General features: G+C 36.6%; 1 protein-coding gene across 3 annotated transcripts in view; it reads right to left on the bottom strand.

Moving 5' to 3' along the window:
* Window positions 1-3,716: 3,716 nt before the first annotated feature.
* Window positions 3,717-17,328, bottom strand: part of USP12 (ubiquitin specific peptidase 12) — a 103,232-nt gene continuing 89,620 nt past the window's right edge. For all 3 annotated transcript variants that reach the window (XM_021676222.2, XM_064373487.1, XM_012471082.2), the window contains 3 exons: window positions 11,843-12,040; window positions 8,061-8,139; window positions 3,717-6,955 (listed from right to left, as the gene is read on the bottom strand). In XM_021676222.2, the coding sequence (XP_021531897.1) occupies window positions 6,854-6,955; window positions 8,061-8,139; window positions 11,843-12,040 (379 nt within the window). In that variant the 3' untranslated portion in view covers window positions 3,717-6,853. The remainder of the gene's footprint in view (window positions 6,956-8,060; window positions 8,140-11,842; window positions 12,041-17,328) is intronic.

The raw sequence follows: 17,328 nt of genomic DNA, 5'->3' as shown, positions 1-17,328 counted from the left end.
TAGCTGCCTCAACTGGGAAGAAGCTTAGGTTATTCTGCACAATGTTCTAGCCCAGAGGTATCTAATATTTTGGCTTCCCTGGGCCACACTGGAAGAATTGTCTTGGGCCACACATAAAATACACTAACAATAGCCGATGAGTTAAAATTTTTAAAAGGGGTTCATGGATAAATCTCATAATGTTTTAAGAAACTTGAAGAATTTGTGTTGGGCCACATGCGGCCTGCAGTCCATAGGCCGTGTGTTGGATAAGCTTGTTCCAGGCAGTGTTAAGAAGCCCACCTACAAACAGCCTAATGACGTACGTTTGACCTTTTATTTTTTAGTATGTCAGCTCCTCTCCCTGCTGAACAACCAGAAAGCTCATTGCATTCGGTATGTGGCTCTCTGTCCTTTTCAATGCAGTCCCAATTCAGCCCTAGAAGCAAAACACACCCCCAGACAGCAGCCCTTCAAATGCTGTATGAGAAGACAAGTGCCACACCCCCTTTAAGTTTCCCCTGAGCAATCCTCACATGATTCCGTTTTCTGACAACTCTCTCCATGTCAGGTCAACTCTGGCTTGGCAGAAATCTTACAGAAACACGCTAGAGAACTCCAGAGGAACTGCATCTCAGGACTTCTAATCACCCAAACCTGGCTGATTAGAATCACCAGGGAACTTCTGAAAACTAGTTTTCTCATCTCCAGTGGATCAAAATCTTCAGGGATCGATTGCAGGAATCAAAACATTCTACTAATCATCCAGATTTGATCAAATCAGTATAGTGGGACTACTTAAGACAGTTTGGTTAATGGAAAACAAGTAGGAGGTATGAGCTTTTCTCAATGTTTTATATCACATTTAATTATATGGCAAATCATTGAGAAAAGTTTTTACTTTTGTTTTAGGAAATAGGGTCTCACTCTGCCACCCAAACTGGGTTGCAGTGGTGTAATCGTAGCTCACTACAGCCTCAACCTCCTGGGCTCAAGCCTCCAAGTAGCTGAGATTTTAGGCACACACCACCACACCTGGCTAATTTTTTGTATTTTTGTAGAGGCAAGGTCTCCCTATGTTGCCCAGGCTGGTCTCGAACTCCTGGGCTTAAGCAATCCTCTTGCCTTGGCCTCCCAAAGTGCTGGGATTATAGGCATGGGCCACAACGCATGGCCAGAACAGGTGATTTTTAAAGGATCCAGTTATTTAGATGCATTATAACAGATGTATATGATATAAAATAGAGTAAGATCTTTTTCTCAGGAGTCGGGGCTCTACAGTGGCTGCGTCAAAATTCCTCAAGAGTAATTTAGAGCCTTTCCTTAGAGAAAGGAAAGGGGAAGAAATTAGTCTGACGCAGTCTTAGAAATTCTACTACCCAACATTATCATAATATTCTTAAATTCCTATTATACTTAGTATTTCCAGTCCCTTTGACAGTTTTTGATTTCCAGATTCCCATTTTGGGCCTGGGAATCTGACTGCATCCCTGCGATTTCACCAATATCTTCCTACCCTGCATTCCTCCACCTACCCTGCAGAGTTGTATGAATGTCCATTTACACAGCTGATTCTCCTAGGTTTCCTTTGATTCATTCTCAGATGATAAATTCCTCAAGGGCAAAAACTAGGCCTTCAATTTTCTTAATAATGACTTACAGTAAGAAGTACTGGTTATTGGTAAAAATCTTTTGATAGTCTCAAACTCTTTCAAAAAGTTGAAGAAGGTGGAACATTTCCTAACTCATTCTATGACACCAACATTACCCAGACACCAAAGCTGGGCAAAGACACTACAAGAAATAAAATTTGCAGACCAAAGTCTCTGATCGATATTGATGTAAAAATTGTCAACAAAATACTAGCAAGCTGAATTCAGCAGCATACTAAAAGTAATTTATGCACAATAACCAAGTGGACTTATCCCATGAATATAAGGATAGTTTCACATGTGAAAAACACTGTAATTATTGATACAATAAAAAAAACACATGATCATCTCAATTGATACAGAAAAAGCATTTGACAAAATTCAATACCCTTTCTTGATTTAAAAAAATCATACTCAGATTGAAACAGAAACATGATAAAGGCCATATATTAAATACCCACAGATAGTATCGTACTGTGGTAAAAGACTGAAAGCTTCTCCTCTAAAATCAGGAACAAGACAAGAATGCCTACTTTTACCACTTCTATTCAATATAATACTGGAAGTTCTAGCCAGAGCAATTAGGCAAAACAAGTTAAAAAAAAGTCAAACAAATTTGAAAACAGGTCAGGCGCAGTGGCTCACGTCTGTAATCCCAGCACTATGGGAGGCTGAGGCAGGTGGATCACCTGAGGTCAGGAGTTCGAGACCAGCCTGGCCAACATGGTGAAACCCTGTCTCTACAAAAAATACAAAAATTAGCTGGGTGTGGTGGCGGGTGCCTGTAGTCCCATGTACTCAGAAGGCTGAGGCAGGAGAATCACTTGAACCTGGAAGTCGCAGAGGTTGCAGTGAGCTGAGATCATGCCATGCACTCCAGCCTGGGCGACACAGCGAGACTCCATTTCAAAAAATAAAAATAAAAAAAGAATTATCTGTTAGCAAATGACATGATCTTTTATGTAGAAAATCTTCAAGATTTCACACTAATAAAGCTAATAATTCAGCAAAGTTGCAGGACACAAAACCAACAAGCAAATAGCAGTTGCATTTCTATATACAGACAATGAACCACCCTAAGAGGAAATTAAGAAAACAATCCCATTTATCATAGACCAAAAATAATTAAATACTTAAAAGACCTGTACAATAAAAACAACAAAACATTGTTCGAAGAACTTAAAGACCTAAATAAATGGAAAGACATCAGTATTCACAGATTAGAAGACTTAAAATTGTTAAGTCAATTTAATCTTTAGATTGCCTAGGGTAGTATTGTCAAAGGCAATCTTGGGTAGTATTTGACAATATCTGAAAATTAAATGCGAGGGTGGGTGGCAAGGGACTCTTGGCTTTTCAACAGTTCATGAAAAACTCTTAGGTTTACAAGATTTCATTTACTAAAAGTTCAATATGAAGTGTGTGATACAGATGCTTAGAAAAGAGAATGTAATCTTAGGTCCCCATTGACAGTCTAGTTCACCTGTTACTGTGTTTGTTCTAGGAACACTCTTTCAGAGACATGAATGAAAAAGAGTGCTTCCAGAATAGGGCTCCCAAGAAGGATGAAGTCTCTGAAAGCCATCTAATACAAAGATGAGCCCTGAGAACAGAAGCACACTGGGAGACAGAAGGATGGACTGAAAATAATGACAACATAAATAACAATTCAAGTTATTCAACAATGGAACAGGCTCCCAGCACTCAAGTGCAGGTCAACTGACCACTTGTGAAATAGATTTTACAGGAGCAATTACTACAAAGGAAAGGAGGAAGAGCAGGAGAAACAGTGACCTTAACAGTATTTTACCCTCTAAGATTGTATGACTCTCAATTTTCAAATTTAAACTTTGAACTTTTCAAAGACATGCTATCACATAAAGATAACACAAGCTATGTGCTAAATAAATGCAGGCACATGTACAATGTTATTTTACACACATGCAATTCTGTTCTAGGGAAAATCTCTTTGGATACAGAAGTCATAGCCTGAGCCAAAGTAGTAACATAATTTCCAAAGTGTCTACTTCTACTCTGCAAATACATTTTAGGCAAAAAGAAAAAAACACACTTAAAACCCACAGGCACAAATAAACCAACTTTAATAGATATTATTTTGTATTTATATAGCGCCTTCTTCAAGAACCTTAAATGCTTTACAGACATTATCTCTAATTAATCCCCACAACAACCCTGTGAGGTAGGTATTACTCCCATTTTACAAGACAGGGAGACTGAAGCACAGAGAGGTTAAGTGACTTGCCCAAGGTCACACAGTTAAATTCACTGAAGAGCCAGGACATGAGCGCTTTAGCCTCCCAGCTCCTAGCCAAATACCTCATGATAGAATCTTTAATAAAAAGTGTCTTTAAAGAAAGTATCAAGAGTAGTTATGTTATGAAAATGAGGTCTTTCTACTGTCATCAAGGAAAGAAAAAACTCTATACTGATGGTTAGAGGCCACAAGACCCACATAATACAACATTTCCTTCTTTCCCTGTTCCCAAGCCTCCTGGTTCCTGTCTTAAAAAAATCTTCTAAAGGTAAAATTTCCAAGACAGAAGCCATGTGACTTAAGAAGTGGGACTTAATTTAGAATATTTACTTTTAGTTACAATAATTTATAGAAATTTTTATTCCAATATACAAAATATGGGACAGCCATCCCAACAATCATGTACATAGTTACACAGCAATCAGCCACCATTTACAACCTAAACCGGCCCCGCATTTTAATCACAGTCAACCGACACACACCCTCACAATGCTTTCTTCATGGGTCACTTTTCTTACTTACTGTACCTGTATTTTTCCCCCAACACTTACCCTACATGTTTTAAAAGTATATTGGGTTTCTGATAAGCTTAAAAACATTTTACTTAGATCCAGCTGCATTAAGAAGAAAAAGTAAATGTAAAACTGTCACCCCACAGTCCCTCCCCTGACAAACCATACGATCCAGTATGGTGTCGTTGTGAACAAAATATGTGACTACCAGGGACTCAATACAAATGCTAGAACTTGCTTTAATATAGAATTTAACTTAGCTTTTACTGCATGTTCTTTTTTAATGCAAAAATGTAAAAACAAACACAACGTAGTATTTCAGTGCTGTACCTTTATGCAAATAACTTCATCTATCTTTTTTAAACACGCTGTGATATAGCTAATGTTAAAACTGACACGGCTTCACTTTCTTCTTTTTCTCTGTACTGAAAGCTGCAAAAATACACCTTTAATTCCAAGACAATCTGGTTTAAGCCCTCAAAATAAAAAGTGCACATCCACTTCCCCTGCCCTGGCTTTCCCCACACTGTTGATTGTGATTCTCTGTGCCATGCTGGTAGATCAGACAGGCTATAAATAATTTGTACAAAACATCTCTAGCCAGGGTAAGGCTTTAGAAACTATCTTAGGGGAAAAAAAAACCTGTCAAAATACTTTTGATATTTAGTACAAATACTAAATATTATAATTTTCTCCCAGCACATCTGTTTAAGCAGCCCAATTAGCTAAGTGACCCTGTTAAAGATCTGCTTATGGAACGAATAGGTGAAGTCATTTCCTGAGCCAAAAGATACAGTTAATAAATGTTAATAATAGCAGCAGACTAAAAACATTCCTTTTTGTGGTTTGTTTTCCATAGTCAAGTTTTAGCAAAAGAACTTTAGAAAATGACAGATTTTTTTTTTTTTAATTTACTGCCTGAAAAGAGTTTAATAAAGAAAATCCAAGGCCTGATTGCTATTATTCTGAATATAACTTTCTATTATTTTCTGCAAGTTACGTTTGGCTACTGTCAACTTACTGATGCATGGAAAAATATCCAAAAAAACTGCAATGTTTTACATACATTTTATGTTACATATATTACTTGTAAAACCCCCAACAGAATAAAGTCTTAGCAAACACAATTTTTAATTTCTGAACACCCTTCCAAGTAAGATTTGTAAAGGTGGGGGAAAGGGGAGGAAGGATTTGTTTTTTGTATTCCTAGTCTACTTGATTAAAATTTAATCTTCAGAGGATTTATTTAGCTCACTATCCAGGCTGCTAGGGTTATGATAAACATTATTACTTCTTTCCAGGGTGAAAAATGACATTTGAAAATAACAGAAATGCTATGACATGATTTTCCCAAGCATGACCTCAACTTGAAACATTAGAATACTTAAGAATTCTAAAGATTGGTATACCACCACTGCACCAGAATTTTTAATTATTCCAACAACTACAGGAATTTTTTTTAATAGTTTTTAAATTTTACAAAATTAAAGCTGAAGAAAATAATTGATTTAGAAACCATGATAAAAGGACACATATTTAGCCAGAGATATCAGTTCCTCCTGAAAAGGATATTTACCTCCTCTCATTGTAGTTCTTCTCAAGGTATCTTACTGATTTCAGATAGAATTTAAAATTCACCTTAAAAATAGAAACAAACAAAAGGACTACTTAAACTGACATTAACTAATAAAATATGCTCAAATTTACTGATAGAATCATGGGCACTTCATACAATACTTAGACTCTACCAGTTTTAGGTAAAATAAATAAGGAAAAAATTATAATTACAAAGCCAGTCTTTCCCCTTGGGGAAACAAAAAGCCACTTTTGACCAATTGTTCCCTACATATACATACACTGTATATTATTATAAGCTTCTTCAGAGAAGCAAAACATCTTTGTCTTCCCGACACTGGATTATCTAGCACATTAGTTTTTTACATCAGGAAGGCAACTGCAAGTGTTGGGCCCAAAAGTATTTCTGGTTTACTCTTGAAAAGACCACTGAATATGCTTCTATACATACTGAATAAATTTATGTGGTGTGTTCAACATCATCTCCTTATTAAATACAGCACAGGTTCCGATTCTTTCTACTGCACCCCCAAGAAATTCAAAGCATTATTGGTGCAATTAATGAAGAGAAAATGCGTGTCAATGACTGGAAGGCTGTTTTACAAGAGGAGCTGGTATCTCTGATTTCACCTCCTTGTTGTATGGAACTGTACAGACAGCATGATACCTGAGCAAATAAATCAACTACCATGATCGGAAGGGCTTGTCAATCCATCGTCTTTGCTTTATTGTGTGCAAAGTGTGCTACTGCCCCCTGAGCTTCCTGCATTTCTCTTTTCTTGAAAAATCAGTGCTTGATCCTTTCCAAAATAACCAGAGAAGAAATGAGGCAGAAAGTATCTCTTCATCATGGTTCTCCCTCAGTCCCGAGACTGATAGAAAAGGATGTAACCAGACTCAGAGTTCTTTGAGATATCTGATGTCAACCCGTAGAATTCTTCAATAGCTTGTGCATCTATTTTCTGTGAGGCAAAATGTAAACATTAGTACATAAATGAGCTCTGTACAACCAGAATGACTTAAATTTAACAGACTGACAATACCAAGTATTTGGTGAAAATGTGGGGAAAACGGAACTCTCATACGTAGCTGGAGGGAATGTAAATAGCCAAGGCACTCTGAAAAAATGTTTAGAGATACCTATCTTCTAAAGCTGAACATACAACTACACTTTGATCCAGCAATTCTACTTCCAGGTATAGGATGAATTATATGAAACCACTAATAGCTATTTTGGACCTACAAAATGGCAACTTCCAATGGTCCAACCTAAGATACACCCAAGACAAATGAGTGTATATGTCCAGCAAAAGGGGTTGTACAAGATGACCAATGCATTTTAATTCACAAAAGTCATTAACTGACAAAAAGCCAATTTCTAACTTGGTATATTCATACAGTAGAAAATGACAACGCAGTAAAAAAGAACTGTTATTACCACAGGCAATAAGAATGCATCTCACAAATATACTGAGTGATATAAAGTCTGGCACAAATGAAATCATACTGTATGAGTCCATTTATATTAAAGCATAGGCAAAATTAATCATAATGATAAAAGTTCAAACAGCAGACTCCGGAGAATGGAGAGTAGAGGTGTGAGGTGTAAAGCAGTAAGTTCTAACCAGAAGGAGGAACGGAGGGCCTGCTGTGGTGTCGAAAATGAATTATATCCTCATCTGGATGGTAGTTACGTACGTGTGTGTGTGTGTGTGTGTGTGTGTGTGTGTAAGACATGGGGGGACACATGTATAAAAATTCATCCAATTCAGCTTTGTATACTTTACTATGTTACATGGCTTAACAACATTTTTTAAAAAAAGCCAGCTCTGTTGTTGAAAGCTTTCCCTTGTTTCATTCTTGGTGTATAAATGTTAGGTGACCACTCAACGGTTGGGCTTGGACATTGCAGAGTAAGAAACAGGAAGTGGACTACAAACTAAAGGCCCAGAAATTTGTCTCTCATTCATCACCAGTCATATATAAATGAAAAACTACAAGAAAAAAGTGACTAGCAACATATACATACAATCTTCAAAAAAATAAAGAGATAAAGAAACTACTTACTTCTACAATGTCGTCATCAAACAACAACCAAAAATCATGACTCTTAACTATTGCAATGTAATGGCCTCGATTGGGACCACTAAAACAAACAAAAAGGAAAAGTTAATTTATTAGGATATTTAGTAATATCACTCTTTCATGCTCTAAATTTTATGTTTTGTAGAGACACTGAAACAGATAAAAATACCCCTTACCTATTCTTTCCAAAAAAGATAAAGCCACACTGAGTTGAACTGGTAATCAATTTTAAAATCAAATAATTAGTACTTAAAGAGATATAATCAGTATTCTATTCACAGAGAGGTATTACTGAAATTCTTTACTGTCTGTTAAAATTTTCAATTTTGCTTCTATAATCAAAGACAATTTTTTTCTATCATTTTATAAGGGAGGAGAATCACAGCAGAACATGCTGAGTTAAACTATAAAACAATGCATATAGAATTATTTCTAAGTCTCATTCCCTTGGCAATAGTTTTTTTCTTGCGGGAAGATCCAACATGATACTTGAAACAGGCAAAGATATCAAATCCTTGGCTCCAAAATCAAGCCTGAACTTCATAAAATGTCTTTAAAAGCAAATGACCTTTGCTCAACAGTGAGTCATTATTAAGTACCTAATTCTTAATACCATTATAACTATTACTATGATTGCCCCTGCATCTCATTTTAAACAAATCTGCAATATATAAATGTACACATGCATAAAAATAAAGGAGGCATAATTTCTTTTAAAAGTGATTCTTTGCTTTATAAAAGGATATGACAAAGGTCTTAACCTCTTCCATTTTAAGTATGATTCATTATAAAGGCTTATATATTTTTATTAAATTATAATACTACAATTAATACAGAATTTGAAATCCTTTTCAACATAAATTATTCTTTATGGTGAACACTATTTTAAAAATAGTGACCAGATATTAGAATAAGCCACCTCCCATCATGTCTTATGTTTCTCAGATCATTTGATCCAGTAGGGGAGATAAATATCTTAGGTGACAGAATAATATCAACAAAAATACTTTTTTTTTTAACTATGGAGGATGACACCTCAAAACTTTTTCTAAAAAAAGCATTTAATGCTTTATTAAGTCTATTTCTACATTTACTGAGGACTCATCTAAAGGGTCTTGTGTGTTATGAGGAGAGGGTCAGAAATGAAAAAAATTATAAAAGATGAAATAAAGAAAAATCAAAGGTTGCAGAACACAGGGTGGAAGGAAAGGAGGTGGGTGGGGTGAGGACTAGTAAACTGAGAAAAATTAGGCGGTTTTTTCCTTAGAACAGCAGACAAAAGTTAATTTCATAAACTAAAAATAAAATGAGAGAAGAAGGGCTGAATTTCCACCTAAGGAAGTTGTTTCTCAGGCATCTGATTTCTGGACATTAAACATACTCAGCTGACTAGTACAAATGCCGAATATATGCAAAAAACTGTTGACTGCTGTGGAGATGGAGATATCAACAACTTCTTGCCCAAAGACCCCGTTAGTACAGTAGATAACTACTCCAAAAACATAATCCAAGGCAGAATATGATATAAAAGTAGAGCCATAGAAGAGACTTCATCCAGTGAGAGAGGAGGTGGAAGGGAGACAGGGCTGGGGAATCAAGAAATGGAGCCCAGGTCTGACGTGGGCTTGAAGGGTAACACTCAGTCAGCAAACATTTGCTGGAAATCTCTTCTGGGCTGGGCACTGGGGATAGAGAAGGAGCAAGCTAAACTGGGACTGACATGCTGACAATGAGAGGCTGTGCACACCCTCCACATTTTCACATGAAGCAAATCTACAAATAAGTCTGATAGATAAAATACACAATGGAAAAATATTCTAAAATATGATTAGTCTGTTATTAGTGAGCAAATTATTTCCTGTTTTAAAAAGCACCTGTTCTCACAAGGGAAGCTGACATACATCCTTTTTGTACATACATACAGTACACAAAGCACTAAGACAGGGCAAGCAATGCACACTTAGTATTTATGTGAAGACAGTGGAGCAGCACCAGGTGGGGACAGGGCTAGGCAGAAGAGCATCAAAGAAGACATCCAGACAGAAGGGGCAGGAAGGCATGAGGCAATGAGAGTGAGACAGGAGGAAGAGTAAAACCCTGGAGTGGGGGCGGGAATCCCAAAGACCTGCTGTGCCAGACTCCACCAGGAGTGAGTTCCCAGTGAAGGCAGACCACCAGGGCTGTGAGGAAAGTCAATAAGCATCTCTCTGCAATTTTCTGCAACAATTCTGACAGCAGGGATTCAGACAGCTGGCAAGAGGATTTTACAGTACTTGTAAGTACATGCTTTAAATAACTGACTGTGGAGTTCGAGTTGGGAGAAGCAAGTGAGGCCAAAGAAAAGGTTAAAAAGGGAAAGGGTCAAGAGACTTGAGCAAGGATTTAAGGGTGGGAAAAGAGTTGGATTAATTTTAAAAAGAGAGAGTGGGGAAGGGACCCAAGTTGCCATCTGAGTTAGGAATCTCAGCTCAATATCTCGTGAATAGAGTGATTCTAAAAATCTAGCATAATTTAAGTAGAGTAAAACTGTCACTAAATTTGAAGAGGTTAAGAACAGTCTAGTTAGGGTGTGAGAAAGTAAATATAAAGTTAGGATGCGAGAAGGTAATATTATATTTTTGTTACTAAAACAATAGCAGTAGCTAAGTGATTTACATCTCCTTTTGAATCCTAACAAAGCAATGACGTAGTTAGTATTATTGACACTTTCTAGAAGAGAAAACTGAAGCTTTTTCAGGAAGCTAGGCATGACGTCACACGGCCCACAATTGGCAGAAATGGTACCGAGACCCAGGTTTCACTCTGAAAACCTGATCTGAATCACCACACCAAAGTTCTCTAAGTAATCTGACACTGCCTCACTCCTTAAAGATGTGATCACTCTTAATTTAGAAGTAGAAGAAAGACTCTTGCTGAGGATGAAAGACGGGAGCCAAGACTGACCCAGGCGATAGAGGTGGAAGACGATTACTACAGAGCACTTGCTCCCTCCGGGTTGTCCTTAAAAATTCTGATCAGAGAGGAGGGAGGAGGGCTGAAGATGAGAGAGCTGGATGCCTTTTTATTTGGAAAAAGCATGCCGTTAGGACAAGTATCCTAAAACCAGCATCGATGAGTGCCTGTTTTAAAATTATTAAAAGAAATTCTAAGCAGTCAACGAAGACGGTAGGTTCCAAATACAAGTTTTGATTATGTGATACTCTTGCAGTTTGCGAATGTTTTGAGGTATTTAATAAGGTCAGTTATATGTATGTACATTATACAGAGATGTGTATACCATGTTGGAAAAGAAGATGAGAAGGAGACAGAACACTAAGTTGGCTAATAGGAAATGATAAACTACACACACGAGTAAAATCAGAAAACGAATCTTTGAAGATTATTTCCAATGTCATTTTAAATGCTTTTACGACCATTAATATGAACATATGCAATTAAACTCAGAAGTGACTTATTTTAACAACCCTCTACACACACACCCTAAAAAAAGGAAAAGAAAAACAAAGAGACTTCAAAGTTCTAGGAAATAAGATATAGTAGTTGTAGAGTAACAAATGATAAAAATAAAAATAATATATTTAACATACAAAAATTTTAAGGAGTGATAAAATGTAAAGCTAAAAAATCATTTTGAAATAAAATTATCTTGAGGAGGATACAGAATTTCTAAAAGTTCTATATTTGAATCATTCATGAGTATCTTGAACATACACTGCTCTTCTAACCTAGAAATTCCACTACTATGTACCCGGAGTTGCAATTACCTTCCACAGTGAACCACAACAGCAACAAGGTCGTACATTCTGTCTGGATTGGTGGCATCACCTGAAGTGTTAAATAGACGAAGTTCTAAAGGAAAAACTACCCGGTAAGAGAGTTTTGTATATCGATGAAGTTGATCCATATATTTAAATCTCTTCAGGTGCAGAGCTAGAATCATGGGCAGTTTTTTAACTTTCATCCTATTAAAAATAAAAATGAAAACAAAATTTCATAAAAGATATCCACCATGTCCTTGAATTATCAAACTTTATGATATCCAATGAAGAGACAGCCAAGGGTTTGATTTTAATAGTCCAGCATTGCCCAGTTTTGCATATTTCTACCAATTATTTTTATACGGACAAAACAATATTCTGAACACCCTAAGACGACCCCACCCTACCCATCATTACCACACCACATCATTTGACACAGCACTCAATATAGCTCCAAGATAGATGGAATGGCATTAGTCCTTGGTTAAGGAATATGTGTATTTCACACACACATCTCTTATAATAAGGCTGAATGCACAGGGTGCTCAAGAGTGATAGAGGAAAAACAAGTTTCTCGAAAGTAACAATTCCTTTGGACTTGAGTGAAATGAAATCCATTTTTTTCTGTCAATCTATGTGATGCAGATACAGACTGACAACAGGAGACTAAAATAATAAAATCACTAAAGACCATTCAAGGTGCTTGTCAGAGACAAGAAATAATTCCATATTAAGAACAATGACTATGTATATCCTAGAAAGGGAATAAAATAACCTGGAAACTTAGGAGTTAAGATTTTAATTGTGAAACACAGGCTGTTCTTAATGTTCAAAATAGTCTTTATTATGCCTTTAAATGCTATTTCTCCCTGAGAGTGCCTTTGTACTCCTACTTCACCTAAAAATCTATTCTTCTTTTAATGGCTCAGCTCAAATGTCACACCCTCTGGCACAAATACCTGCTCTCTTCAATCCTCCATCAGCACTTTACAGGTTCATTTTATATATGTCAAGCTTATTACATAGTAAAATTTTAGGTGGTTATGGTTCTTTTCTTCTAGGCCCTGGACTCTTGGCAGCTAGAAAGCATTCCCTTCGTTTTTATTTCTCCACTATCTAGCAACATGCCTGGCACATGATAGATGCCAAATGTTGCACAACTGGATTTTAAATGGATTTAGTGAAGCAAAATACTCTTCACAATTTAAAGAAATGATAAATAGTAAGCCACTGCCTCTAATAAGCAAAAAAAATCATTTTATAACATTATACTAAATCTGCATTCTATACATTTTAAATATGGTAGCTAGCTTATTATTCCTAAATTACTTACTATTCAACTAACTTGGCCTTTTGGAAACATTAGCCAAAGTAAAGGTAAACAACCCAGCAATGTGAATTAAGAGCTTTTATGGCCTTTGGTTCAGTAATCCTATTTCTAGAAATATAAATACATAATCTCAAAACATCACTTATGAGAATAATCTATTTGTAGTGTTCTTCTACATTGTGAAAAATCCCAACTATTCAACAACAGGTAATGTTAAAATAAATTAGAATGCAAACATAACAGAGTGTTATACAACTTAAATAAAACAATGCGCATGAAAGTTTCTAGGTGACAATGGAAAATACAAGTTAAAAAGTATATAAAATTATATATAAAATAATTCAACTATGAAACATGAGATCTCTGATTAAACCCACATAGAGTTACTGAAACAAAATCTTTACAAAACAACAGGGTATCCTTTGAGAATTTCCAATGAATGGCAGATGCAAAAGAAGAATTTTCTCAGCATAAAATGAGTGTCAGTGTACTATTAATAGATGGCAGTCAGGTAAGATTAGGAAGAAGAAAGAGAATGAACATGGCCTGATGGTTAGGGAAAATATGCTTTTAGAAATTAAAGAGGGGAAGTCCAAATGCAGAAAAAAGAAAATATCTCAATAATAGCAGATACAATACGTTTGATCGGACAACACATGAGGAAGATGAATCCTATTCGCCAAAGATCCTCCCAGAGAACTGCTGGCTACCACAAAGAAACCAACTGCCCATGGAACTGTTACGTAAAAATATGTGTGGAGCCATATTTTAAAGATGCTGAGAGACTAGCTTACAAAATTTCCCTCATATTGAAACGGTTCCAGAAGAAAAAGCAGAAACCTGCTTGAACATACGTGTAAGGAGTGTGAAACTCATTATGTAGATTTTGCAGCAGAAGGAAGAAAAAAGAAGTTGATTTCCTGCTCAAAACACCAAGACCACCAAAACACCAAAGAATTTATAGGATTCTGGCTTTCCTGCTATTCAAACTTGTGGGGAGGGAGGTTATATTAGGGAGCTCTTGATCACTGTCATTGTTAAAAAAAAGTTGTCTTAGAACATATTATCTACAAAAGACAAAATTTTGAAGAAAAAAACAGGAGGACAGAGAACATTTTTTTCCTTTTTAAAGTTTGAATAGACAATGATTTTTAAAAATCTTCTGTAAACTGATATAAATTAATTTTCTATTAAAATTTATTTTATAAATGACACTTACCAATCACATAAACAACTACTTAAAATGTGGATGAATTTCTGTTATTCAGTTGGCCCACCATATCTGGGAGTTCCACAACCACAGATTCAACCAACCATGAATTGAAAATATTCAATCAATCAATCAATAAAAAGAATGACAAGAAAAATAATGCCATTTTAAAAAATACAGTGTAGCAACTATTTATATAGCATTTATATTATATTAGGTACCAAAGCACACAGGAGGATGTGAATAGGTTATATGCAAATGCTATGCCATTTTATATCAGGAACTTGAGCATCCATGCATTTTGCTGTATGTGAGGGCCCTGGAACCAACTGATACTGAGGCACAACTGTATGCATTTTCTTGCTTTTAAGTCTTTAAAATGACAAATTATATCCATTCTGTATTCTAACGTAATAAGGGTTGCCTTTCTTGATGTCTAGTTATAATTTAAAACTATTCAGAAAAGAAAGCAGAAGGATGGGAAAAGATACACCATGTAAACACCAATCCTAAGTAAGCGGGCTATCCTAATGTCAGACAAAGCATACAAGATAAAGAATATTACCAGAGATAAAGAATACTTCACAATAATGAAGGTCAATTAGCTAAGAGGACATAACAATCTTAAGAGTATGTGCCCCAAAATGGGAAAGAATTATAGAAGTAAACAGACAAGTGCATAATTAGAATTCTTTACAGACTTCTCTCACTAATAGCAAAAAAAAAAAAAAAAAAAAAATCAGAACAGATAGGAAAATATGAACAACCTAACTATGGATTTAATTGACATTTATGGAATACTCTACCCTAGACTGCACTATACGCATTCTTCTCAAGTTCAATCAAAACATTCACTAATGTATTGAACAATAAAAGAAGTCTCAATAAATTTAAAAAGATGAAATCGGAGTATGTCTTCTGATAAAAAAAAAATCTAGAAAATCCCCCCAGATATGGAAACTAAGCAACATATTTCTAAATAACCCATAGGACAAACAGAACATCACAAAAGAAATTAGAATGTATTAAAAAAAAAGGATGATTATTATGAGACTACACATCCTCTCATTTTAGGTCTTGTTCCCTAAAAGCAGACCCTGAGATAAAAAGTCACAGGCCTGTGATTTATTAATGTAGTGCTCCGTGTGTGTGTGTGTGTGTGTGTGTGTGTGTGTGTGTGTGTGTGTGTGTTGGGAGGGGGAGGGGGGAGGGGTAGGCAGGGAAGGGAAGGAAAACAGGTAAGGATTCAATCTCAAGCAAAATCCCAGAAAGGGTGGCTTCAGCCCAGTGTCACAGAGAAACCCCAGAAGCTAAATTTCACCCCAGATTTATCTTGACCACAAGGTAGCTGGGCTTTCATATGCTCTTCAGCACCTGTCAGTGGCTGGTCAAAGATTGGGAATTTGAACCAAATTGCCAGAAACTCCCTTCTCCAGTAGCCCATGGGGGAGTCCTTCCCAAAGCCAGCAGGTGCTAAGTATTAGAACTAAAAATCCAAAGGACTAGGGAGAAGATAGACAAAGGACCAACACTGCCTGCAACCACTCCCAACCAGAATACCAACTACCCTCGCAGGCAAGCAACACCATTATGGGATGGAATGCAGACCCTGAAATCCAGTGGAGTCTGATTGTTGAATTGTTTTTCTCAATAGTCAGAAACAATTTTTAAAGTAAATTTCCCATTTTTATAAACTGTGTGAGCCAAACAGAGAGTTCTACAGATGGAATTTGAATCAGAGGACACTATTTGCAAGCTCTACCACAGATGAATGTAATATCCAGCCACAGGCACTTAAGAACTTGCCAACATCCTGTCAGCAGAGAAGTCCTGACCACACAGAAAAGCTTAATAATTATACAGACACACAGTTCTAAGGACTGAATTCCATGTTCTTTTAAAATGTACCATTAACAAGGATTAACTGTGGCACATTACGATGAGGGGGTCAGGGGAAACAGAATGCTTTATGTGAGAAAGACACTAAGGTAACTCAGTGAGATATAAGCAATGAGAGGACATTTAGGCGGCAGAACCTATCTCCAGCATGTGTTAAAATGAGGGATGGGTCACAGGCACAAATGAGGCCCATGGCGTACCCTAACAAGCGTACAGAACACAGTATTGAGTGGCAGACATCTGGAAATCCACGCAGGCATGCAGGCAGGCAAGGAGCCAGGTGGCACCAACTTCTCAACAGATGGAAGGACCCACCCAACTCAGATTCCAGAAGACTTGCATGAGGGTATGTGTGCAAGAGGCAGCTGGAGATGTTGACTACAGCAAGGCAAATCCCTATTGCCAATATGATTTTGACATGATACTACACAAATAACCATGACTGGGACTGGCTACAGGGGAGTAAGATATGAATCTAGTTAGGAAGGTGAAATAAAAGGTAGGGCCTTCATCTCAGAAACAGGAAACAACTCAATCATTAAATCTAGAGCAGATACTCAGAGATGGACTGTGGCCATGACAATGTAATACAGAGTCACCTGGCCATGAATGGGTCTTCTTCAATACCTGGTGAGGACAGGACTGGTACTAGAAGTGGGGTCAGGCACATATGGATTAAAGGGAGAGTTAAAGAGAACTGAGAGGAAAGATGAGAAGGCAAGGAGCTCAGCTCCCAGTCCACTGTCACTAATCACTGGATCTCCACAGAGTAGTGACAGAAATACAGGCATACCTTGGAGACAGAGCAAGTGCAGTTCCAGACCACCACAATAAAGTGAAGACCACAATAAAGTAAGTCACACATATTTTTGGTTTCCCAGTGCACATAAAGTTAGATTTATACTATACTGTAGTCTCTTATGTAATAGCATTATGTATGAAAAAATATCCATATCTGAATTTAAAAATAGTTTATTGCTGAAAACTTAATGATCATCTGAGCCTTTGGTGAATCATAAACTTTCTGCTGCTGGAGGGTCTTGCTTCAAGGCC

The sequence above is a fragment of the Aotus nancymaae genome, unplaced genomic scaffold (genome assembly GCF_030222135.1).
Source record: "Aotus nancymaae isolate 86718 unplaced genomic scaffold, 86718_ANA_hifiasm-v0.15.2.pri h1tg000009l, whole genome shotgun sequence".
NCBI lineage: Eukaryota > Metazoa > Chordata > Mammalia > Primates > Aotidae > Aotus > Aotus nancymaae.
Note: the sequence above shows the minus strand (reverse complement) of the source record. Positions and strands in the feature narration are given on the sequence as shown.